The sequence below is a fragment of the Protopterus annectens genome, chromosome 5.part0 (assembly GCF_019279795.1).
Source record: "Protopterus annectens isolate FY-2018-M chromosome 5.part0, PAN1.0, whole genome shotgun sequence".
Taxonomy (NCBI): Eukaryota; Metazoa; Chordata; order Ceratodontiformes; family Protopteridae; genus Protopterus; species Protopterus annectens.
This window is the reverse complement of record NC_056735.1, coordinates 694,692,419-694,715,529: the sequence shown is the minus strand read 5'-3', so window position 1 is coordinate 694,715,529 and position 23,111 is coordinate 694,692,419. Positions and strand designations below refer to the sequence as shown.

The 23,111-nt window shown below is 41.8% G+C and overlaps 1 protein-coding gene across 3 annotated transcripts in view; it reads left to right on the top strand.

Moving 5' to 3' along the window:
• FRMPD4 (FERM and PDZ domain containing 4) overlaps positions 1 to 23,111 on the top strand; it is a 1,947,279-nt gene that overhangs the window by 1,723,752 nt on the left and 200,416 nt on the right. For all 3 annotated transcript variants that reach the window (XM_044072543.1, XM_044072542.1, XM_044072544.1), the window contains exon 11: positions 3,648 to 3,774. In XM_044072543.1, the coding sequence (XP_043928478.1) occupies positions 3,648 to 3,774 (127 nt within the window). The remainder of the gene's footprint in view (positions 1 to 3,647; positions 3,775 to 23,111) is intronic.

Below are 23,111 nucleotides of genomic sequence, written 5' to 3'. Positions count from 1 at the left end.
CTCCATTGTGTGTATCTTTACAAAACTGGCAAAAACAGAAAACTTAAAAATGAAATGTAGCTTTTAAAACATACATACAGCTTTATGGAAAATAGTAGTTCATAATACCATGTTCCCTTGCAACACAATACACACAAAAAAGCTTCTCAAAGTTGACCAAAAATGTATTCTTATTTGTATTTATCTATCCTTTGTTGACCAGATTAGTCTCACTAGGGTAGTGGCCTCTTTTCAAGGAAGACCTGAGGTGGCATTTCTACTACTAGCAAAATTTTGGCCAGGGTGTTGGAGAAACTTCCCCTACTCTTTTCAATAGGTGCCATGGGATCATTTACATCTACCTGAGCTACCACCAATGCAAGTGGAATGGACCTCAGTTTATCATTTCATCCCAAGGATGAATGTGCAAAACTCACTGTTATTTCCTTGTAGCTCCTTTACAGCACAAACAGAAATTGTTGCACAGGTAGTAAAAATGCCCAAAAACTTCCAATTGAGTAAGGCAAAATCAATATATACAGCAACCTTCATTCAACCTTCCTTTGCTGAATAGCTTGTAGCTCCTTCACATCACAAACAGAAATTGTTGCACAGGTAGTAAAAATGCTCAAAAACTTCCCATTGAGTAAGGCAAAATCAATATGTACAGCAACCTTCATCCAACCTTCCTTTGCTGGATAGTTTGTAGCTCCTTCACATCACAAACAGAAATTGTTGCACTGGTAGTAAAAATGCTCAAAAACTTCCCATTGAGTAAGGCAAAATCAATAAGTACAGCAACCTTCATCCAACCTTCCTTTGCTGGATAGTTTGTTATGGAATAAAAGCTACTATTTGGGATTATCTGAGCTTCACTCATTTATTATTTGCTGGGGATACCATCCAGTGAGGTCTATTTATATAATGAAAATGGCAGATATTGTGAGTGCTGGATTTATTTATTTGTGACTTTTATATTTATTTCTGTGCTCCTGTTTGGTCGTGCACCTATAGGTGTTGTTGGTGTAAATATATATATATATATATATATATATATATATATATATATATATATATATATATATATATATATACACACACACACACACACACACACACACACACACACATATATATATATATATATATATATATATATATATATATATATATATATATATATTACCAAAAAGTTGTCAAATGGCAACTTGTTGAACAAGGAAAACCACCATCATTGCTGATCGACTGTGGGGATTAGGGAATTTGCCCTTTCCTCACTGTAGTGCAATCCTGAAATTAGTGTATATAATTAGCAGGGGGTGGAAGGTGAAAAGACATGGTTTGTTCCTTTGTTTTTTTTTTTTTTTTTTTTTTCAATTGGTTGCTGATCGATAAATTGTGCTTGATAAGTTGCCATTTGATGGATGTTATTTTTGACGACTTATTGGACAGATATATTACTCACATGTATCCATACCTATGTTTGACAATGTCTTAAGTTACAGATTTAAGGAAATTTGTTTTGTGAAGGTAGAAAAATCACAAATTGTATGTTACCAAATGAGAGTCCTAATTATTTAGTTCAGGATGTTTTGTGTATCACAAAACATACAACTGCATATATTCAATTTATCATTTTGTTTCCTACTGCACAAATATACTAAACTGACATATGCTGTTAAAAAGACACTTTTCATGCATCCTACAACTAAGAGGGCAAAGTTTCAGCAGAAGTCTACAAATACAGTACAACCACCCATGCATGGCAATGAGTTAACAGGCTACAGACCACAAAGTGTCCACTGACCCTACATCAGTGAGTACTAGGAAAAATGTCCTGATAATTGGAGACTTCATTGTTATGTACATGAACACCATGCATACAATGGTAGACAATGAAAAGATAAGAGTCTGTTGTCTCTTTTGTCTCTTCAGCACCAGGATTTGTTAGGTTACAAGTGCTTTTCAGTCGCTTATACTTGACAAATATAAATATGACCTAGTAGTGGCCAGTGTATGTGTGACTTGCAGTGCTCAACCCTAAGGAATACGCAGTAACACATGTTGGATCTCACTATCCATGTCTCAAATGCAGGAATGTATCCAGTCTTGAATACAAGCCTACCTTTACCCAGAATGATGCCTACATGCAAAGAAAAACTGATAACTGGCTTCCCAGTTGGCTAAGCAGTTGGTGTAATTTCACTGGGGGGAGGGGTGCTGTAGGTGTCAACTCTGGACTGATATGGTCAACAGGTCAACTTGATTGACAAGAAATTTCCTGTACTTCCCATTCCATGAATTGCAGTTCATGGCCAAAGTCATTGCTACCCCCACAATGCATGTTTTTAGGCATAATCCAGCTAATGGACTTCCCAACATATCAGAAAAAAACACAGCAAATTTAAATTCTGACTATATGAAGGTTGTTCTTATCAGAGTTATAAGCCTCAATAACTAATTGCATGTTCCTGAAGGTCTTTGAAAATTGGTTTCATTGCAAAGAGCTCACTCCCACCTTACCTTGGATTAGCACTTTAATATTCATTCAGACCATAGAGAAACTAAAAAGGTGTTTCCATATTTCTCAGAAAACATATCACCTCTAGACGAATTTCCTGAGACTTGAAAACCATTCTCACTGAATTTCAACTTGCCATAAACAAAATAAATGATTAATTTGTAGCCTGCTACAAGAAGCCTTCCATGTCTTCAAATGACCATGAGTACTTCCTAAATGTATACACTGAATGACCCATAATGAAATATGCTTTTCTGATGGATGACTTCAACGGTTTAGCAGAAGACCTATGTGCCTATATTTTTAAAACTATTATGCCCAAAGATATATGGTCTTATGAGTGATAATTCTCTAGCACAAATAGAAAACCAGGCAACTCTGGGGTAGAATACTTTGGACCGAGTGCTTACCAACATGCCACCAAATGTACACCTATAGTATGGATATAGATTTAGAGAGGAGAATTGAAAGTCTAATTATTCAAAAGGGCAAGAAGTTTGAAGGAAAAGTTCTATTCCTAAGGGTCAGCAATGCTTAATAAGAAGGTTGTGATTAGATAGCATACCATAATGAAACAGGGCCACTTATTTTCTACTCTAAAAGGTGTATCAACTAAGTCTGCTGAGTGCATTATAATTTTGATAGTGACTTCATACTGCAATGACCAGATGAACAGTATTTGACAGATCAGTTTAACAGCAGAAAAGTGGAAGCTATAATGGAAGCAACATCAGAGAAATATTCTAGGAAAAGCTGTGCATGTTGTATAGGCAGGGGATCACATCATATGTAAGTATCTCTCCAGTACTTAGGTATAATTTGGTGTGTGTATAACAAGAAATGGCAAGAAATAAATATGCATAAATCTTTAATAAATATTACTATTTGCAGACCATCATATTATACCAAATGTGATAGTTTTAATTTATAAATTTTGAGGTAAAATATTCAAATACACTGAAAGAAAATTATTCTCATAGTTATAGAATTAAAATATATTATAACAATATTGTGTATTTTAAAATGATGTTTTATTGAGACAAAATGTTCTGAGACATTTTCTTTATATTACTTAGATTAAAATTTTTTATTACCCATAGCTATCAGGAATGGAAAGCGTAATTCTGTATTTATCTAACATTTGCAGGAAGGACTGGGGTCTGGAAACATTTCTTCCGTCAGCAGTTTTGCAAAGCATGAAAGAAAAGAACATTAAGAAAGCACTTTCCCACCTTTTGAAGGCAAACCAAAACCTTGTCCCTCCTGGAAAAAAGGTATGTTTGATATAAAAATATACATTAAGAACCAGGATAGTGTAGCATGTTGTTAACTAACTGTCACAACTATGCACATTGCTGATCTGATAACTCATAAAAGAACAAAAATCACAACACAGTTGCAAGGAAGGAAAGAACATTGAAAAAAACATGGCACCAAAACAGAGGTTACTTAGGCAAATCATATAACTGCTATGGAAAGTAAAATGTGAGTGAGACTGAAAATGCAAAACATAGCTTGCAGAAGTATACTGAAAAGAGTCACTTTTATGCATTTTATTTTATTTTATTTGATGCATTTGTCAACCAGGTAAGCCCACTGGACATCACTCTCCCTTTCAGTGGGTGACCTGAGAACACTGTCTGGTTAAGTAACTTGCACAGAGTTGCACAGTAGGCAAACAGAAGTGGACAAAAGCAAACCCTATTCTCCTTAGTTACAGAAAGTAGATCATTAGCAGTCCAGATACCTAATTAACTCACTACTGCCAGATGATGCTGTCTTGTATCAATGAAGCACAAAATATCACTACCGGTAGTGTCACGGTACTTCAACCCACTTGTTACACATATCTCATGTCTCACATGAGTGTTGAAAGATTCTCTTGGATTGCAATGGTAGTTCTAAAGTGTAATAACAGTGATTCCATTGCCTTTACAGGTTGCCCCACAAACCGTGATCTGTTCTCTCACTCGTCTGTTACCACTGTATCTTCACACATCACTCTTTCAGGAATCATATGCCTCATAACTAACTGTCTTCCCTTTGTCATCCAGATAATTCCTCCAGACAATGTAGAAACTGATGGCTACTCCTATCCAGACCAGATCTAAAATAATGCTTAGCATAAATTATAACTTCAGCCAGTTTACATCTAATTTTAATTCACAAGAAACCAAAATATATATAACCACATCACCACAGAGACATTGGCTGCCTTCCCCCATGACTTCATGCTCCCATATACATGATAATGAATGCAGCGGCCAGGTATAGGACTCTCACCATGATGCTTCCCTTTCTCCGGGAGACTGTGGCTGTATATGTCCTTCTCTGTCTCAGCTTCCTCATCAAATGGACATGCTCAACCATCCCTGCCAGCATTGTTAAGTGCCAGAGTCACTAGCTGAACTTAGGTCCCTGGCTGGGACATAGTCCTTGTATGCAGCATGAGCTAGCCTCCCAGGTAGAAAGATATTCTGAGTGATAAAATAATATGTTCTATATGAGTCATTAAAGACAAAATCTTCAGAGAGCATTGAAGGCAATCTGTATTTTTTTTTCTTCTTTTTCTTTTTCTTTTTTTTTTTTGTGTTATTATTATTCTTGTAGGTTTTCAGTTGTGATTGTGGGAGATCATACTGCATTTATTCCAGTCATAGACTAAAATAAGATCAATCTTTGCTGACTGCATATCTAACCTCATGAGGAAGACATCTACTTTACATTGTAAATCATGCTGTGACTTTAATCCACAGTCTCCACCCCATCTCTCTCTCTCATTTTCAGATGAAAAACTATGAATAAACCACCAACCCAGGTGCTTGAAATAGCTTTCTTAACCTAATGCATGTCCTGATGAGCCTTTCAAATTTAAATGTGTTAAGCTGGCTTGCTTCTGTTGAGTACCACCTTACTTATTTTGGCAATATTCACTTATTAATTAATTTATTTATTTATTTGCTTGTTTATTTTCATAAAACAGAGAGATATCTGGTAAATTCTTCTGCAATGGCTGTCATGTCTGATCAAATTATATTTTGATTTCTTCTACTTCTATTTGCCTGATGTGATAATATTGCTTTCAAAGTACTTACACATCAGTCATAGAACAGAAACAAAATAAAAATGAATACAATGCAGTAAAGTCACACCTTCTACTGATGCATTTTCACTGTAGTATAATCTTGTACATACAGCATGCACAGATGATATACTTAGAAAATAAAATAAAACATTACATTTAAGCAAAATCAGGAAAGCACAACTTTATTGTGCCACAAGGAAAATTTACTCATTTGAAACACTTGCATAATCTCATGCTATATTTTAATCTTCTTTACTAGGAAACCAAATACTAACCACCAATAGCATCATATAACTAAATCAGGATGATCAGCATTCATAGGTTAATTTAATATGCATGCCGCAGCCCTTTCAGTACTCTGAGGCAGTCAAACAAGCAGAAACATTATTCCAAAGATTTTCTATGGGGAAATAAAATAGAAGGTTTCAGCAAGACAGTCATTTGCCAATAATCTGCACTTGGAGCGCAGTTGCTGTATAAGCCTTCTTTTTCAAGGAAGCCTTTGCTACATGCTGTTTAATCTATGAGTAATCAAGACATGATTTCTCAAAGAAACAATCATCGATCCTAACAGTTTGACAAAATACTTACACCCTTCCTACACAGATTAAAAAAGAATGTTTTACCCCCATGTGGGGTGCAAGTCTCCCACAGTCTGTTACCTATTTAGTACACCAATTCCATGATTACAAAACATTGGATACAAGAAGAAACTCCCTCAAATAGTGCTAGCATTCTCACCTATACATTTTTTTCTGGACTAACCTGAAATTTCTGACTTTTTTTTTTCTAAACAATAAGCAGTGTTGCTCGCCCTCTCTAACATAGATGACAAGCAGGTGGGGTATTTTGTTTAGATGCTTTAATACAGAGAAACACATCAGGGTGGATAGCAGCATTATAAAATATAAACAAACCGGTTAACAGACAGACCTTGCATACATGCATGCTGACATCTCAACAGCTTACTACAAAATGGCAGTCAGGCTCACACATGCTCAGTATTTATACACTTGTGCAAGCCCTTGGATAGCTTTTTAAAGATATATGCAAACATATTGACCTACAAGCATTAAAACAGTATCGTTTTATCAGTTTGTCGGTTCTAGTCATCACCTCTTTTTCTCACTACATCTGTGGTCTTTATCAGCTCCTAAATATGTCTCTTGCATATTATCAGTTAAGCTGTTTTGCAGACTTACAAAGTATAACTATTATTGAACAGCTCTGCAGTAATTAGCATCAGCACGGAACAGTTTTTCTCTCTATGAGTTTCATATTTTCTATATCTAGATTGCTTAGCGATTTCCATAATTGTGTCATATAAAAGTGATTAAATTGTCAGTTATGACATAGGCAGTCATACATTTATGTAAATGAAAACAAACCAGATTTATGTTTGCAATAAAATCCCTTTTTTATTCTTATTCTTAGACTTTCTCAGAATTAAAGTATGTTTAGTGTAGCACAGTTTACAATGTTGTTTTTGCACTCATCCTTATGACAGTTTTCACCAGTCACCACTGTCGATAAAGTACGTGTTGAGATAGTCAGTCATATTCTCTTTCCCCTTTTACACTAAACTTTGCTTTTTTTAAGCATTTGCATTGCATTTGTCTTGCCTCTGTGTTATTTTTAATTGTATTGAGGACTGATGTGAGATCAAAATACTATCCATTAATGCAAATTGTTAAAGACGAACTTAAGTTGAATGGTGCAAAAAAATGCAGATTTTCAATTTCCTTGTATTTTATTAGCAAAATATTTTTTTACTGACAATGCTTCCACTTTGCAACAGTGAAGTGCAAAGCTCCAAATAATGACTTTTTAGTCACAATTTCCTGAAATGTATGTCCACAAATTCTACCTTGAAACATACCTATGCCGTAAACACACAGGAAAAACAAATACATGGTAAATTCTAAAGTGTTCCCTAGGAATAACATAATGAATAGTTCATGCTACTTTAATGCTAAAATAGGTAACTGAAAGTTAACATAGGTAGAGTGATACTATAGGTGTAACCAAGGAGGTATATGTAAACTGTCGTCTATGGCCACAATTTTAGACTACAAACATGAAATGCCACGCTGCATATTAGGAACTAAATACCTTAGTGTCATCTCTGTACAAGCAAATAATGATATCATGAAACTACAATATAGAAATGAATATTCACTCACTTGAATTTTGCTGTATCATAGTATTAACTCTAGCCCCGGGATTCATTAAACCCTACACGGAGTGAAGGAATAGTGCAGGAACTGCTGCATGCAATATGTCTGCCGAGTGATTTATCAAAGGTGTCCCGGGACATGCACAAGCACGTCTACACTATTCCTGCACGAACACCACTGCCTAATGCTAAGTACCTCATTTGCTGGTGAAAACCATGCAAATGAGGTGAATTAGTGATTCAACAAGCAGGCAGATATCCGGCAGGAATAGTGTAACCTGCAGAAATGTATTCAGTTACTAGCTGAATACATTTCTGCAAATGAGAAAATGGAGGCATGACAGCTCAAAATAAAGCATGTATTATACTTATTAGGCATACCAATGGCCAAATAAATGGCCATTGTAATGAAAAACAGTTTCAATTTTTTAAAATAAAACTTTTTTTTTTGGCCAATCTTGGCCGTTTAAACATAGGGCAGTGGCGCGGAAAAAGGGATCATGCCGAAAAATAACAAAAAGGGGGGAAAAGCATTTATTACAGAAATCTGCATTTTGCCATTATAGTCAATGGCTTGCAGAATGAAAACAATACTAGGGAACAGTGGTCGCTAAGGGGAAAGGCTGAGTAGTAGTGCAATAAAGTAACTGTATGACAACGAAATCAGCTTTAGCCCAACAGCAAATTATGAGACTCCACAAGTTGTTTTAGCTCTATCATTCACGTTTAATCTTCTGTGAACTTCCTCAGAAACGTAGTAGTGCAATAACTATGGAGTAAGGCAGTGGGGTATGCTAATGAGGGGACTTATACTGAATTACAAATTTCTTCTAAGTGTCAGACTGCACCTAACCATGTATGTACTCCAACACTGCAGTGTAGACAGGAGGAGCAGCTAACATGAAAGGGGGTATGTCATGCTTGTTATAAGCACATTGGAGCTCAGTGGCCCGTGTTTGCCCTAAGCTAAGCACAGCTAAGGCAGGGGTGTGTGTCTGAGGCTGTAGTTTCTTATTGTATGAAATGCAGAGTGTGTTCATGTCTAGCCAGGGCCAATTCTGATAAAACCAATCTACATTGGTTAAATGTGTGTGCATGGTATGCACTGGGCTTAAAACAAGAAAAAACAAAAACTGAAATAGCAGAATGGTGTACATCTGAGCACCGGGAATGTGCGGCACGCATCAAGGCTTAAACGGGGCGGAAATGGGAAAGGGCAACTGCAGAAGGAAGGCAATCAAGGAAAACAAGCATAGCTGGGAAGTGGAATGTATCAGAATCAGCCAATTACACAGGCAGCAGCCCAGCACACTACTATAAACTATGCAAATACCGTTCAGTCTGTTTTTTCCCACAAACTCTATACCACCGGTGTACACATTCGGGGGAATTTTAAACTTACAAATCTAACAAAACATGTTAGGGGCTGCTGTTGCTCTGATCTGTCAGCATGTGCTAGAGACTAAGGGTGGTGAGGAGGAAAATGCTGACAACCAACTCAGACTGAGGAGGAGGAGAAGAGTGTTCAGAGCTAGGGTAACCTACCAGGGGCTACATGAACTGCAGATAGTAGAGCGATACAGGGTAGACAGGGACATACTTCAGCAATTTGTTGAGCTGTGCCTTCCTTGGTTCAGAGCTGGAACCAACAGAGGAGATCCCATCCCAGTGGATACCAAGGTATGTGTAGCCTTAAGAATACTAGCTACAGGTACTTTCCAAAGACCAACTGGGGATATCATGGAGGTCTCACAGGCATCTGCATCCAGGATACTCTATCAGTTCCTGGATGCCATGCGAACACATGCAGCTGAGCACATTCACTTCCCCAGCACCCGTGAGGAGAAGACCAGCCATATGCGCCTCTTCCACCATGTAGCAGACTACCCAGAGGTACTGGGTGCTATTTACTGCATGCACATCCACATCAAAGTACCACCTGGTGAATGGGGTAAGGTCTACATAAACTGCAAGGACTTCCCCTCCATCAACTGCCAGGTTGTGTGCAATGCCCAGGGCATTATCATGAATGTGTGTGCTGGCAGTTCTGGAAGCTATCATGACTCCCACATCTGGCATTCTTCACAGCTGTATGGAGCATGTGCCAGTGGGGACATCCCATACGGTCAGCTGATGGGGGATGCTGGCTACGCAGTGGAGCCATGGCTGATGACATCCATCAGAAATGAACACACACCCACACAAGAACACCATAATGAGGCACACACACAAACTAGGATCATTATAGAGTGTGTGTTTGGGATGCTGAAGTCACGGTTCCACTGCCTTGACATATCCGATGGAGCCTTGCAATACTCTCCAGCCACATGTGCACATACATTCATAGTATGTGCCATGCTACACAATATGTTCCTGTGGAAACAGCTGCAGCACGAATAAAATAGGGAAAGGCCATACAACCTCCCACCATTTCCAAGGCCTCCACAGGCACAGAGTGACTCAGAGGAGGAACATCCTGAGTCTGCCTCTGTAGGCAGACAGAGGCATGCCCAGTATGCCCTGGCCTTGGCAACGAGGCAATGCATAGCAAATAGACTGACACAGTAGGGTCTCAGGGACTGATCTCTCCCTCTCTCTCTCTCTCTCTCTGTCTGACTTGCACACACAGTAAAATGGATGCCAAACATCACACCACCTATACCTGACCATTTATAGGCAGTATATTGCATGCATCTGGCATAGTCAGCCCTCAAGCACCACTTTCACAACAGCTGCAGGCACAAAGTAAGCCAGTCTCTGTAACAAAATAAACTAATGGAGTGTATTTTTCTGTTAGCATATCTATGGTATTGATCAAGCATGTAAGGGAATGGGGTGGCTAACTGGGGTAGCAGCAGACAATGACAGCTCTGTGGGACAGCAGGATGTGTATCCCCAGTACTGCCCTACCCACACCATGCAGAACCACCCTAGTCGGGAAATACCACTGCAGAATATGTGGTGAGCCAAATAACTGGGGGAGGGGGTCATAGGTCACATGCATGGATGTCAAAGTGGGGGTCCCATACCAACCACCAACCCCTCACAGCAGATCAGCTGTAGACAACAAGACAGAAATGCCTGTCAAAGCCCCCCACATGGCAACATCCATGAAATCCCCACCCACAGACTTTTACACAGTGATATCACAGCAGATCTGGCAGTGGCAGCATGGCTTTGAAAGGTAAGAAGTCTGAAACTACAAATGTCTATGCCAGAACAATCTGATGTGTGGTTGATACTCTTATGCCTGTAGTCTGAAAGATAGGGCACACCACTATGCTACATGGGACCAAAATGTTAAGTAAATATCAGCATAGCCTGTGCAGATGTGTATCGTGTACAGTCATGTCACCCCCCCCACAGTCCCATAGAAATGCAGTAACATGTTCCTAGACTTAAGCAGCATCCAGCTGTTACCCAGAGTGATGGCACAATAGTAACAGAAAGCAATTGTCAGTAACACCCACAGTCAACTTACTGGTGTCATCCCAGGGGTGTCTCCTGCCGGCAACTTGGGAACATATCATCATCAGAATGCACTGGCCTACTACAGATGGTCTGCATCTGTCATACCTGGCCTACAAGCCTCTGGAAAATGCCTATGCCTCACCCATAGTGCCATTTAGAGAGTGTCATAGGGTCCAACATAACACAGTTCACAAAATGCAAAGAAAGGCCATGCTGACAATTGCTAGGAACAAACCTGCCAGCCTCAGGGAGCCAGAAACCAAGACAAAGCCATAAATAATGGAGTGATGAAGGTCCAAAAAGAAGGACATGTGAAATACTGCTCTAATAATGCTATAAAGATGATGGAATGATTTGTAGTAGCATGGAATGTCTGATGGGTAAGAAGTCTGAAACTGAAATATCAACTGCCAGTAATATCTGACTTCAACCCTGAGTGACTTGCAAAACACTTTTGCTGGAAAACCACACTTGTTTGGGTAACCAACAAAATATATGAGTCACAGATGTAGACATCCTGTGATACTCTGTACAGTCAACAGGCAGGGCTAGGAGTTTAAACATGGGAATACACTCACTGCAGGTAGGCCTAACTTTGGAAGATGGTGACATGTCAGCACCCACAAAACCCTGGGTCTCAGCCATGGGGTGTAACACATCCCTCCCTGATCACTCATCCTATGCAACATCCTGACACCAGCATGTGGCCATCCAAGCAAAATCAGGTGGGCCATACATATATGTATGACAAACACACACCTTCAAACAGTCTGACAGACACAAGACCCTCCAAGGCAGTCAACCGTTGAGTAGAGCCCAATGCAAAGTACTGGTAGCTATAGGCAAACATATCTACCCAGGACATCCCCCCACATATCCTATCCCCTACAAATCTATTTGCAGTCTACCTGTCACCTTGATCCTGTCTGACTTATATTACCCAAGTGTGGACTGGAAATCAGACCAGGCAAGAACATAAATGCACAGAGAGTCCACCATTGTAATATATCACCAAGATGCTGGACCATTTCCACAGCACCAGCAGTCAGTTGCTTTTAGGCACACCCCTCAACAGGCTGGATTGTGCAAGAATGCATAGCATTTGGCCCATAAACCTTGTGCATGCATCATCCATCCTATATTCCTCTGGGAAATCACTGTGATGATCTGAGGAGGTATGTCATGAGGCACTGAAACAATACATGACAATGTCAAATGGCATATATGACAGATGTCTGCTAAAACAAGCCTTGTAACCCTAGCAGCCCATACATTACTGAGATAAATTGTTATAATCATTGTATGGCCCATTATTGCCACAGTTTTATAGGCTATCTCCAGATATCTTGCACCAACAGGTTGAGAGGTATGGCCGTAGTACAAAACATAGTGGACTGGAGTACAACAATCCCTGGAATGGAGTCCCACATGTACTATAGAAGGACACACTGGCCATGCTCATATACTTAGGGAAATGTCAGTAGGATCTAGGAATGAACAGGCATTCCCCACTCAGTGCACTTCCCAATGCCCCACCTTTGCAGTCCTGAAGAGGTCTGTCACCATAGAAGTCACTATTATTAGGCCCAGTTCCATAAGCTCTGTGGCATGTGCGATAACTGCATAACACTATAGTACAAAGAGCTAGTTAGGTAGGAGTTCTAATCTCAGTCCTAGCAAATGTAAATGTGTGTGTGTGTGTGTGTGTGTGTGTGTGTGTGTGTGTGTGTGTGTGTGTGTGTGTGTGTGTTTTCACAACTAAAAGCTTTTGGGTCCATTCAAACCCAGTACACTTCCCCTTTCCTTGCTTTAGCAGTCCTGCAGGTATCAGTAATCTTAGAAGTGCCTTTCATCAAGCCTCAACCCCATAAGCTCTGTGGTGTGTGCGATAACTGCATAACATGATAGTACAAATAACTACTTAGGTAGGAGTCTTAATTTCAGTCTTGGTAAATGTAAAAGTGTGTGTGTACAACTAAAAGCTTTTGGGTCCATTCAAACCCAGTACACTTCCCCTTCCCATACTTTAGCAGTCCTGCAGATATCAGTCATCTCAGATGTGCCTTCCATCAGGTCTCAACCCAATAAGCTTTGTGGCATGTTCAATAACTGCATAACACAAATAACTAATTAGGTAGGCGTTCTAATCTCAGTCCTGAAAAATGTGGAAGTGTGTGTGTGTGACAGTTGTGTCAGCAAGACTGAGAGAGTTGTGTGTTTGTTTATAGGTGAAACAGTTTTATGCCATTCCCACCCACGACACTTCACAGTGCCCCACCTTATCAGTCCAGATGATGTCAGTCCCTTATCAGCAACCTTGGCCAGCTGTCATCCCTGTAAGCCCAGTAGCGTGTGTGTTAAATGCTTACCAATATGGTACAAATGAAAGTATTTTGATAAGTTTCCCACCCACTGCACTACTTTATCAGTACTGCTGATGTAATTCCCCATATCAGCACCTTTGGCTATCTCTCAGCCCAGTAAGCTCTTTAGCACATGTGGTAACTGTATAACACTATGGTACAAACCACTATCTAGGTAGGGGTTCTATTCTCTCATCTGGCAAGTGTGCGTTTGTAGGACAAAGTATTTTGATAAGTTTAACACCCATTGCACTACCTTATCAGTGCTACTGATGTCATTCCCTTTATAGGTTCACAGGTGTGTAGTAGGTAATGGCCCACGAGCCTTAACAAGCCTAGCACATAGAAGAGCCCTGCCATTGTGCCACCCAATGTTATGTCCCAGTACCTGTATCAAGTACTGCCACTACAGTGATCCTTGGGTTGAACTGTCTATGACCCATCTACTCATCAAGATATTTCTGGAACAGGGTCAGCTAGGTGCTCTGCATGACATGTATGGGAAGTGTATTCCAGGGCATGTGCAGTCTCTTGGTGAGGGACTTGTCCCAGCAGCATATTGTGGTGATTATGGTACTGAGGTAGATGTCTCTACAGTGTGTTGTGTAGATGGATTTATATGTAGCATTTCTATACAAGCTGGGTCAGACATGGCTTTGTAAGTCAAGCGCAGATAGCTGGTAATTAGGTGATATGACACAGAGAATAGCTTAGGCCTTCTGAGTCTGTCTGTGTAGGATGTGTGTTTAATGCCTAGGAACCCCTTTGTGAGGTGCATCTGTGGCTTCTCTAGCTGTAGCAGGTGTCTAGTGAGGTACATGGTAAATGGGCCATAATACTTGGGGAGTGGTCTAATGAGGGAATAGTAGACAGAGATCATTATCTTTGTCTTCCTGGATGAAAAACCTTGGTAATGCAATGTGCCATATTGAAGTACTTCCTGATCACAGTGGCAATGTGGTACTTCAATGAGAAATTGCTGTCAACCTGTGTCCCCAGATCTCTTATAATGCCTACAGTGTTCATTGGACGCCCATTGATGTGGAACTCACTGGGAACTGAGTGTTTTACCAAAGGGGATGGTGATGCATTTTGTGGTGTTAAGCTTATGGCCATGGTTTCCACACCACTCATTAGTCTCAGTGAGGCCTTTCTGTAAGATGTCTGCATCAATTGTGGAGCTCATGATAGCTCCCAGCTTGCAGTCCTTTGTGAACTTGGTCAGCCAGAGTTCCTCTGTGTTGGGCTGGTCTCCTGAGAAGTAGATTCTGGAGAGGACACTGTCCAGTACTGATCCCTGTAGGACTCCACTCATGACTGCTTGCTAGTCTGACTTGGAGTTTGCCACTGTCACACTGTGTGTTCTGTGAACCAATTTGCAAACCACCTACTGATATAGGGGTTGATGCCTAGTTTTTTGGGTTTATCAATAATCCCTGACTGAGGAATGGTATAAGGAATCTTGGCCAGATTGAGGTAGGCTGTATGCAATGCCTTAATGTCATACACAGCCCTGGTGACTCACTGAAAGACGTCAACCAGGTTGAGCAGGCATGATCTGCCATTCACAAAGCCAAACTGGGTGGGATCCAGAGTTAGGAGATCACCCATATCTTGATCAATCAGTTCACTGATGATGCACCTATACCCGTACATATTAGACTAGTTAAGCTAAGGGCCCAATAATCCATAGATGCTACCCCTTTATGGAGAGAGATGACTGTGGCAGTTGAAAGGACAAAGCCTGAAGTGAGGCTGTGACTGACCAGAGCACACAGATGTGGTGCCAGGTCTCTTTGTATGTCATGTAGAACACAGCCACAGATATGTTGGAGTCCCATGGAAGCTGTATCATTGCCTGTGGACAATGCAGGTCTAACCTGGCCTGCAGTAATTCTGGGTGCCTGGCATTCATCTGCCATTGTGATTGTCCCCTTGGGGGGAGAGAGGGGTAAAGCTGGTACTGAATGTGTTGGCAAGACTGTAGCCAGTATCTGTTGTCTCAGGATAGGAATTAGCATTGTGCAGTAGCTCACAGCACTTGTTGTTATTGCCGTGGAGGTTGTTAATGTAACTATCAATGGCTTTTGTGATTGTCATCAGTGTCTACTGCAATTCTGCCTTCATAGCTGCCTGTAGGTGATTCCATGAGGGATCCCAAGTTGCGTTTGAAGCTAATAAGGGGGTTCACCAGTCTTGGGACACCACCTTATTCTGCAAAAGTGTCCTCCTTCTGTTGTACACTTTAGTAATGGCAGGGGACCATCATATTGGCTTCCAGTGTTTGGAGGACAGTGTCTGTGTTCTGTTGGCTATGGCTAGTACCTTTTATCCATGTACATGTTTGATCAGTGCATATGTGTATGATGCGACAGTCATGCAGCTATTTCCCATTGGCATGGGTGCAGTGAAGTCATCCACCCCTGTTTTTATGACTGCAGTGTCAGCACTGGAGAGGTTTTGCAAAGTGGCTACCTTTGTGGGGGGTGTGGGTGAGATGTTGAGCTCCACGTTGATTACAACATGTTTGGATCTGACCAGGTAGGGATTGACAGCTGTGGTCGAGCAACAATACCATATGTAAGTAATTAACACAGGTCAAGGTTGTTGCATCCTCTACTGGGTGTCAGGATGAGCCAGTCCAGGGCATTGAAACTGATGAATTTCATGAAGCATTGGGCCAGTGTACTAGTGCTTGACTACTTTCCCCAGGTGATGGAGGGGTAGTTGAAGTCTCCTCTGTCAGTGTTGGGTTGGACCTTCATAGATGTCAGGATGTTGAGGAATGTGCAATGACAGTCTAGAGACATAGCTGGGGACCAAAAGCATGCTATGGTATGGATTGCACTATTCCCCAAAGTCAATTTTACTGGAAGTATCTCTGATGCATTATGCTGGGATACTCATCTGGAGGTGTGCATATCCATTATGAATATGGAGACAGCACCACCTGTGGAGGTGTGGTCCATGTTTTGGTACTGACAGCTGTGGAATGCATCATAGCCTGTTACTGCAGGGCTGATGTCTGCTGCTGTGAACCACCTCTCTGTTACAGCACAAATGTCAATGTCCTCCACTCTGAGGAGTGCTTTAAGTGACTACATCTTGGCAGTTACATGTCTACTGTTGAGCAGTATGACCCTCAGACTGCATATGTGTCTAGCTGTTATGGTGGTAATTTGATTTGGAACACTGCCTAATAAGGCATTATAGGGATGGCAAGACACTTACCCTGTACCTGGAAACCCAGGGCTGACAGATTTAGGACATCTCTGGCAAGGCATTGAGGTCTGTCAATCATGTTATCCCAAGCAGAGAGATACTAGATCCCCTGAGAATGACACATGACATGTAAGCCAATGTTGTAGTCAATTCTCTGTTGATAGTACTGCAGCATCATTCTGGTTGATGGCAGTATATTGCTCAGGGCTACTGTCACACCTGCATGGACCACATAATCAGAGTGTTCAACCATGTCCCTTGTCATGTAGCCCAGGGAGGTGTGTCTTAGGTCATTCACACCCACATGGATGATGACAGAGTGATGTGTACTTGTTGTGGAGTGGCCTGAGTGGGTGTGTCATGTGTTGGATGCTGGCACATGATAGACATTGGTTGTTACCTCCTCCATAATCAACATAGTGAGTGGGACATCTGTGTTCTGCAGTAATGTCACCCATGATCACTGTATTGTGCAAGGTGGTCAGCCTTAGGAGTTTAGGTTGATGGGTACACTGTGTAGGTGACATATGTGTCCTTTGGCATGTGCTATGTCATAGTGTGTAAGTAGGTGTCTGTCTTGCTGGTCTGTGCTGTTTCTGTAAATGTCCATTGAGTGCATCTGTGAAGGTGAGTATGCAGCTTTTCAGTGTATGTCAGGGCTGTCATAGTGGGTGTTGTGGTGAGCTATGTTGTCCACATGGTGTGGTGCAGGTGTTGATCTTATCCTCTTAACCAGCTTGTCCAGTCGTTGCTGGAGAGTGCATATTTCCACATTAGGTGGTATAGGGGCAACTCTCACTGGTCTGAGTGTTTGGAGTTTAGAGGAGAGGGTTGTCTGTGTACATGAGGCAGTTGCATCAGTGCCTCAGAATGGGCAAGTGCATCAGGTTAATGGGTGAAAGCACGGAAATCTGCACTTCAATCATGCCAGGAGGGGTGGTCATAAGTAATAAGTACTGGGGCTAATTCCATGATAAATGACTACTGCTGATGGCTCCCACGTGTGATACACTTACTGATACAATAACCTGTTGAAGTGCAAAGCTATAATGCTATTTGAAGTGCAAGACAGAAAGAACTAGCAAGATATATGAGAGAAACTGAAGGCAGACTTCCTGCCACCTGTGATACTTTACCTCAGCTGTGCAGTTATCAGCACCTTTGGCTAGTCCAATAAGCACTGTAGCATGTGCAGGAATTGTGTAACACTATAGTACAAATAACTAGATAGGCAGAGGTTCTAATCTCAATACTGGCAAGTGTCTGCGTGTGTGTGTGTGTGTGTGTGTGTTTGTGTGTGTGTGTGTGTGTGTGTATGTGTGTGTGTGTGTATGATGTACTGTGTGGGTTATGCCATTTTGACTTGCGTACCACCCTTTACACTTCCCCTCACTCAAATCTAGGAGTCCTGTTGATGTCATTCACCTTAGAAGTACCTTTGGAGTAGGTGATATTGTATAAGCTCCATGGTGCATCTGATAACTGCGTAACACTACAGTAGAAATAAGATAGGCAGGTGTTCTCATCCCAATACTGGCAACTGTGTGTGTGTGTATATCAAATACTGTGTGGCTTATACCATTTTGATTTGTGTACCACCCATTACACTTCCCCCGCCATACTTTACTAGTGCTGTTGTTGTCATTAACTTTAGAAGTACCCTTGAATAAGGTGAAAATGTGCAAGCTGTGTGATGCATCTGCTAACTGTGTAATACCATAATACAAATTACTAGAAAGGCAGGAGTTCTAATCTCAATACTGGCAACTGTTTGTGTTTGTGTGAGAATCATGTACTGTGAAGTTTATACCATTTTGAGTTGTGTACCACCATACTCATCCTAATTTAGTAGTCCTGTTGATGTCATTCACCTTATAAGTACCTTTGGATGAGTTGAAATTGTGTAAGCTCTGTGGCTCATTTGATAACTGGTAACACTATAGTAGACATAAATAGATAGGTAAGAGTTCTAATCTTAATACTGATATATGTTTGTGTGTGTGTGTGTGTGTGTGTGTGTGTGTGTGTGTGTGTGTGTGTGTGTGTGTGTGTGGAGCATATCTTGTGTGGCTGATACCATTTTGATGTGTGTACCATACATGGCAGGTGACCACCTCCTGATGCCATTGCTTTATATAGTGTGGTAATGGTATCTGCCTCACATGCAGCATGTGAAACCATTGTACAGGCCATACCAGTCCTCTGTACAGATGTGTCTGGAACATCCAGATGTTTGGAACCTATTAGTACTCTGTCTGCCTTAACAATGCCCATGTATGTGATATAGTTACCAAATAGGCCACAGTGAGTGTACTGACACATATGGCAGCATCAGTTATCATACCTGACTGAAACAGCATACTGATACAATGTCTGCTACCCTCACACTTGCCCAGGCTTGTAAGTGCAATACATGAGTCCAGATGCTTGGTTTTACAAACATATTTTTCATGTCTTGGGTCACATTAAAGGTTGGGAAAGGTATGGACTGACATATTGTGGTCTCAATCAGTATATATCAGAAACAAATGGCATCTTAACAGGTGTGTGTATACATTTTATATCCACTGTATAGCAATAATGTTTCACACATGTCCCTACCTTAGTCAGTTTGTCCAAAACATTTTGCTGGTGTCTGTCCAGACATCTTGCACTGACAGGTTGTGAGGTATACTACAGGAATGTTGCATTCTCTTCAGATAGGCCCCTGTGGTGACCACTGTGATGCAATACAATTAACACCACCACAAATAAACATGCACAGAAAGCAACATGGCTATTTGTCATAGTTATGTGCATGGTAACTTGCATGCCCTCCACATGCCTGGGGTATCATCAAAGCACAACTGAATAATTTCATACTCACCAGCTTCAGGCTGCTGTCCCATATGCAGACCAGAGTGACCTATGTAGTTGTGGGAGAGAGGTATTGTCAAAAGACTCACATGTGCCCTAGGTAAAGGATGGATGCAGCATGTCTGCACATTTATAGTACAACACCCAATATTACACCATTTGCTGTCCTTCCCCATAGATTTGTACTTCTGTGGATTAGAAATCCCCATCCACAACTGCAATCTGACCTGACACATGCCTGTAGATACTGTACAGATATAAGTATGTCTTATACAGTAGTCTACTAATCCCCACTGGGAGCTTACCTGCACGATCCTTGTCCATTGTGTGGGTGCCACCAACCTCCAGCAAGTGGGGCTTTGTATCCTAGTGTTGTACTGTGATGGGTGGCCCAAGCTTGGCAATGAGCTCCTCATTTTGGTGTCAGTGGGGGCTGCAAGGCTGGGCTCCCACCTGTGGTTGTAGAGTCTCTGGCCATGGCAGCAGCCCTTTGCCAAGCATTGTGCATGAGGTTGATGGCATGATGCTGCACCTGCTTATATGTATGTGCGTGCAGGCCCACCTAATCTACCCTGTGGATGGGGTCATCCCACAGGGTGGTCTTCTCCTGCAGATGTTGCTGGCTTCGACCCAACAGTACTGTGTGGTTCTGTATTATGGCTTCCATTATCAGGTTGCATTCTGCTGGTGAAAAGGTTTCCCGCCGGTGAGGTGACATTGCACCTGGTAGACACTAACAGGGAAACACATCACAGGACCCCATACCTTTTGCAACAGTATGTCCGGTACCTGCACATGTAACTTGAATACCAGTAGCCAACAATCACAACCATAACAGTAGTTACCACTCACAACCACACTATACCCCTGTAATCTATCAGCACAGTGTCAGCTTACATTGGACTCCTGGTCCTAATGGGTCATATTGCCCGCAGTGAGGACAAGTTGTTTGCGTAATCCATCATTCCTCATTCAGGTCTGTGTAAATGGATGACATTAGCCATCTTCCGTGCGGATTTTGTGTGGATGGTGCTGCGGCTTGGTGTGACAATAGTGTGTAATGCAGCTGGGAGCAGATGCCTGAGTTCATGTAGGATGCAGATGGGGATGATATGATATCCCATGGATACTTACATTTGTTGCCTTTCAGTAGGCAATATGCACCTGCTCACTGGTGATGAGTGGAGAGGTGTGGGTGCAGTACATATCCACCCATAGTGATGCTGAGCCAGGGGGATGTTTGCCCTAACCCTATCTGCACCAGGTTGCCTGTGATATGTTGTGTGTGTATGTGATCTGATTGGCCATCATTACAGGTTAGGCTGGTATGTTGCCTCTGAGATTGCAGGCATATGGGAAGATGGCCTTGTGATTGTCCCTGGTGGATGTCTCCAATTTGTACTCATAGTTGGTCTTACAGTAATCCACCTCTGACATTATATGCTTGTTCAGACAATGGGTGACTTGATACCAGGTTGATACCTGCCCCTACTTTGCCTGTGCAGTTACTATAGGGACAAAGTCTGTGGTTTGTGTAATGCTGCATCAGTTTTTACAACAGATGGAGGAAACTGATGTGAAATAAGGTTAAGTGCCAACACTGGAAAAACTCCCTTATCACCCTCAACAAAAAGTTGAGATCCCTCATCAAATCCTCTAAAGCTATCTATGAAAACAGAATTGCAGCAGATAGTAAAGACAACCACAAGGCCTTCTATAGTTATGTAAAGAATCTCCACCGAGCCAACAGATATTGCCAATATACTGGCCGACAGATTCAGTGCCAAGTTTACCCCTCTCTCCTCCCCCAAAGGACCTATCACAATACCAGTAGATTGCCAGGCACCCAGTATTACTGCTGCACATGTTAAAATAGCACTGTACAAGGCCAAGAATATGACTTCCATGGGACCTGACAAATTCCCTGGCTGTGTTCTACATGAACTACAGAGTGAACTTGCACCTCACCTGTGTGCCCTGTTCAATCAGAGCCTCACCTCAGGCTTTGTCCCTACCAAATGGCACACTGCTACAGTCATCCCTCTCCACAAAGAGGAGCAACTACAGACCCTGGGAACTATCACCCCATTAGCCTGACTAGTCTGATATGCAAAGCTATGGAATGCATCATCATGGGCCTAATAAACAAGGATATAGGGAATCTCCAAACTCTGGATCCCACACAGTTTGGTTTTGGGAAGGGTAGATCATGCCTGCTCAACTTGGTCAACTTCTTTGAGTCAGTCACCAGAGCTGTGGATGAAGGCAAGGTGGTTCAGACAGGATGTCCAACAGTCATATGGCAAGAAGAGAGGGGGAAGGCTAGGAGGGTGGTATTGAGGGTAAGAATTGTTAATGTTGGCAGTATGAGTGGTATAAGGACTAGGCTAGCTGATATGATGACCAGGGGATGGTTGAGATATTGTGTGTGTGGAAGAGACCACATGGAAGGGGATTATGGCTGGGTGTATGGTAGGCAGATCACAATTGTGCTATCAAAGTGTGGTCTGGAGGTGGAAGGGGGTAGGGCCTCTGCTGAAGGAACCGTATGCCAAGAATGTTTTTGGAGGATGACATAAGTGTCTGATAGAGTGATGTTTCTGAAGCTGTAAGCTGATGGTGCAATGATGACTGTTGTTAGTGCATATGCTATGTAAGTTGGTAGTGCGATGGATGAGAAAGTGAAATGTGACATCAGTTGGATGATGTGGTGATGACTGTACCCAAGGGTGATAGACTGGTCACTGCAGCAGATGTCAGTGGGCATATTGGTCAAGGGAACAGAGGGGATGGGAATTGATGGGTATATATGGTGTTAAAAGGAGTGGAGACTGTGAGATGGTAGTGGATTTTGCAAAAAGGATGGACATGGCTGTGGTGAATACGCACTATAACACGAGGGAGAAGCATAGGCTGACATACAAGAGTGGAGTAAGATGCATACAGGTGGAATATATCCAATGTGGTAGGGCCAGTTTGAAGGTGATTAGAGACTGTAAAGTGGTGACAGGGGAAAGTCTATTTAGGCAGCAGAGAATGTTGGTATGGAAGATGATGTTGGTGATTGAGAAGAGGAGGAGTGTGGGGGCAGCACCAGGGATAAAATGGTGTAAATTGGAAAGGTGTGCTTGTGAGGATGAGTTCAGGGAAGAGTTGAGACAGGCACTGGCTGTCAAGGACAATCTAACAAATATCTAATTAAATATAGCAGAGCTGGCAAGGGAGGCAGCTAGATGGGTGCTTGGGATGACATGTGGATGTAGGAAGCAGTACAAGGACACCTGTTAGTGGAATGAGGAAGTGCTAGACAATATACAGAGACAGAGGTTGTGGAAGAAGGAGTGGGATTGTCAGAGAGATGAAGAAAGTAGGCAGGAGCATGAGGAGATGATGTGCATGGCAAAGAGAGAGGTGGCAAAGGCTGAGGATGGGCATATG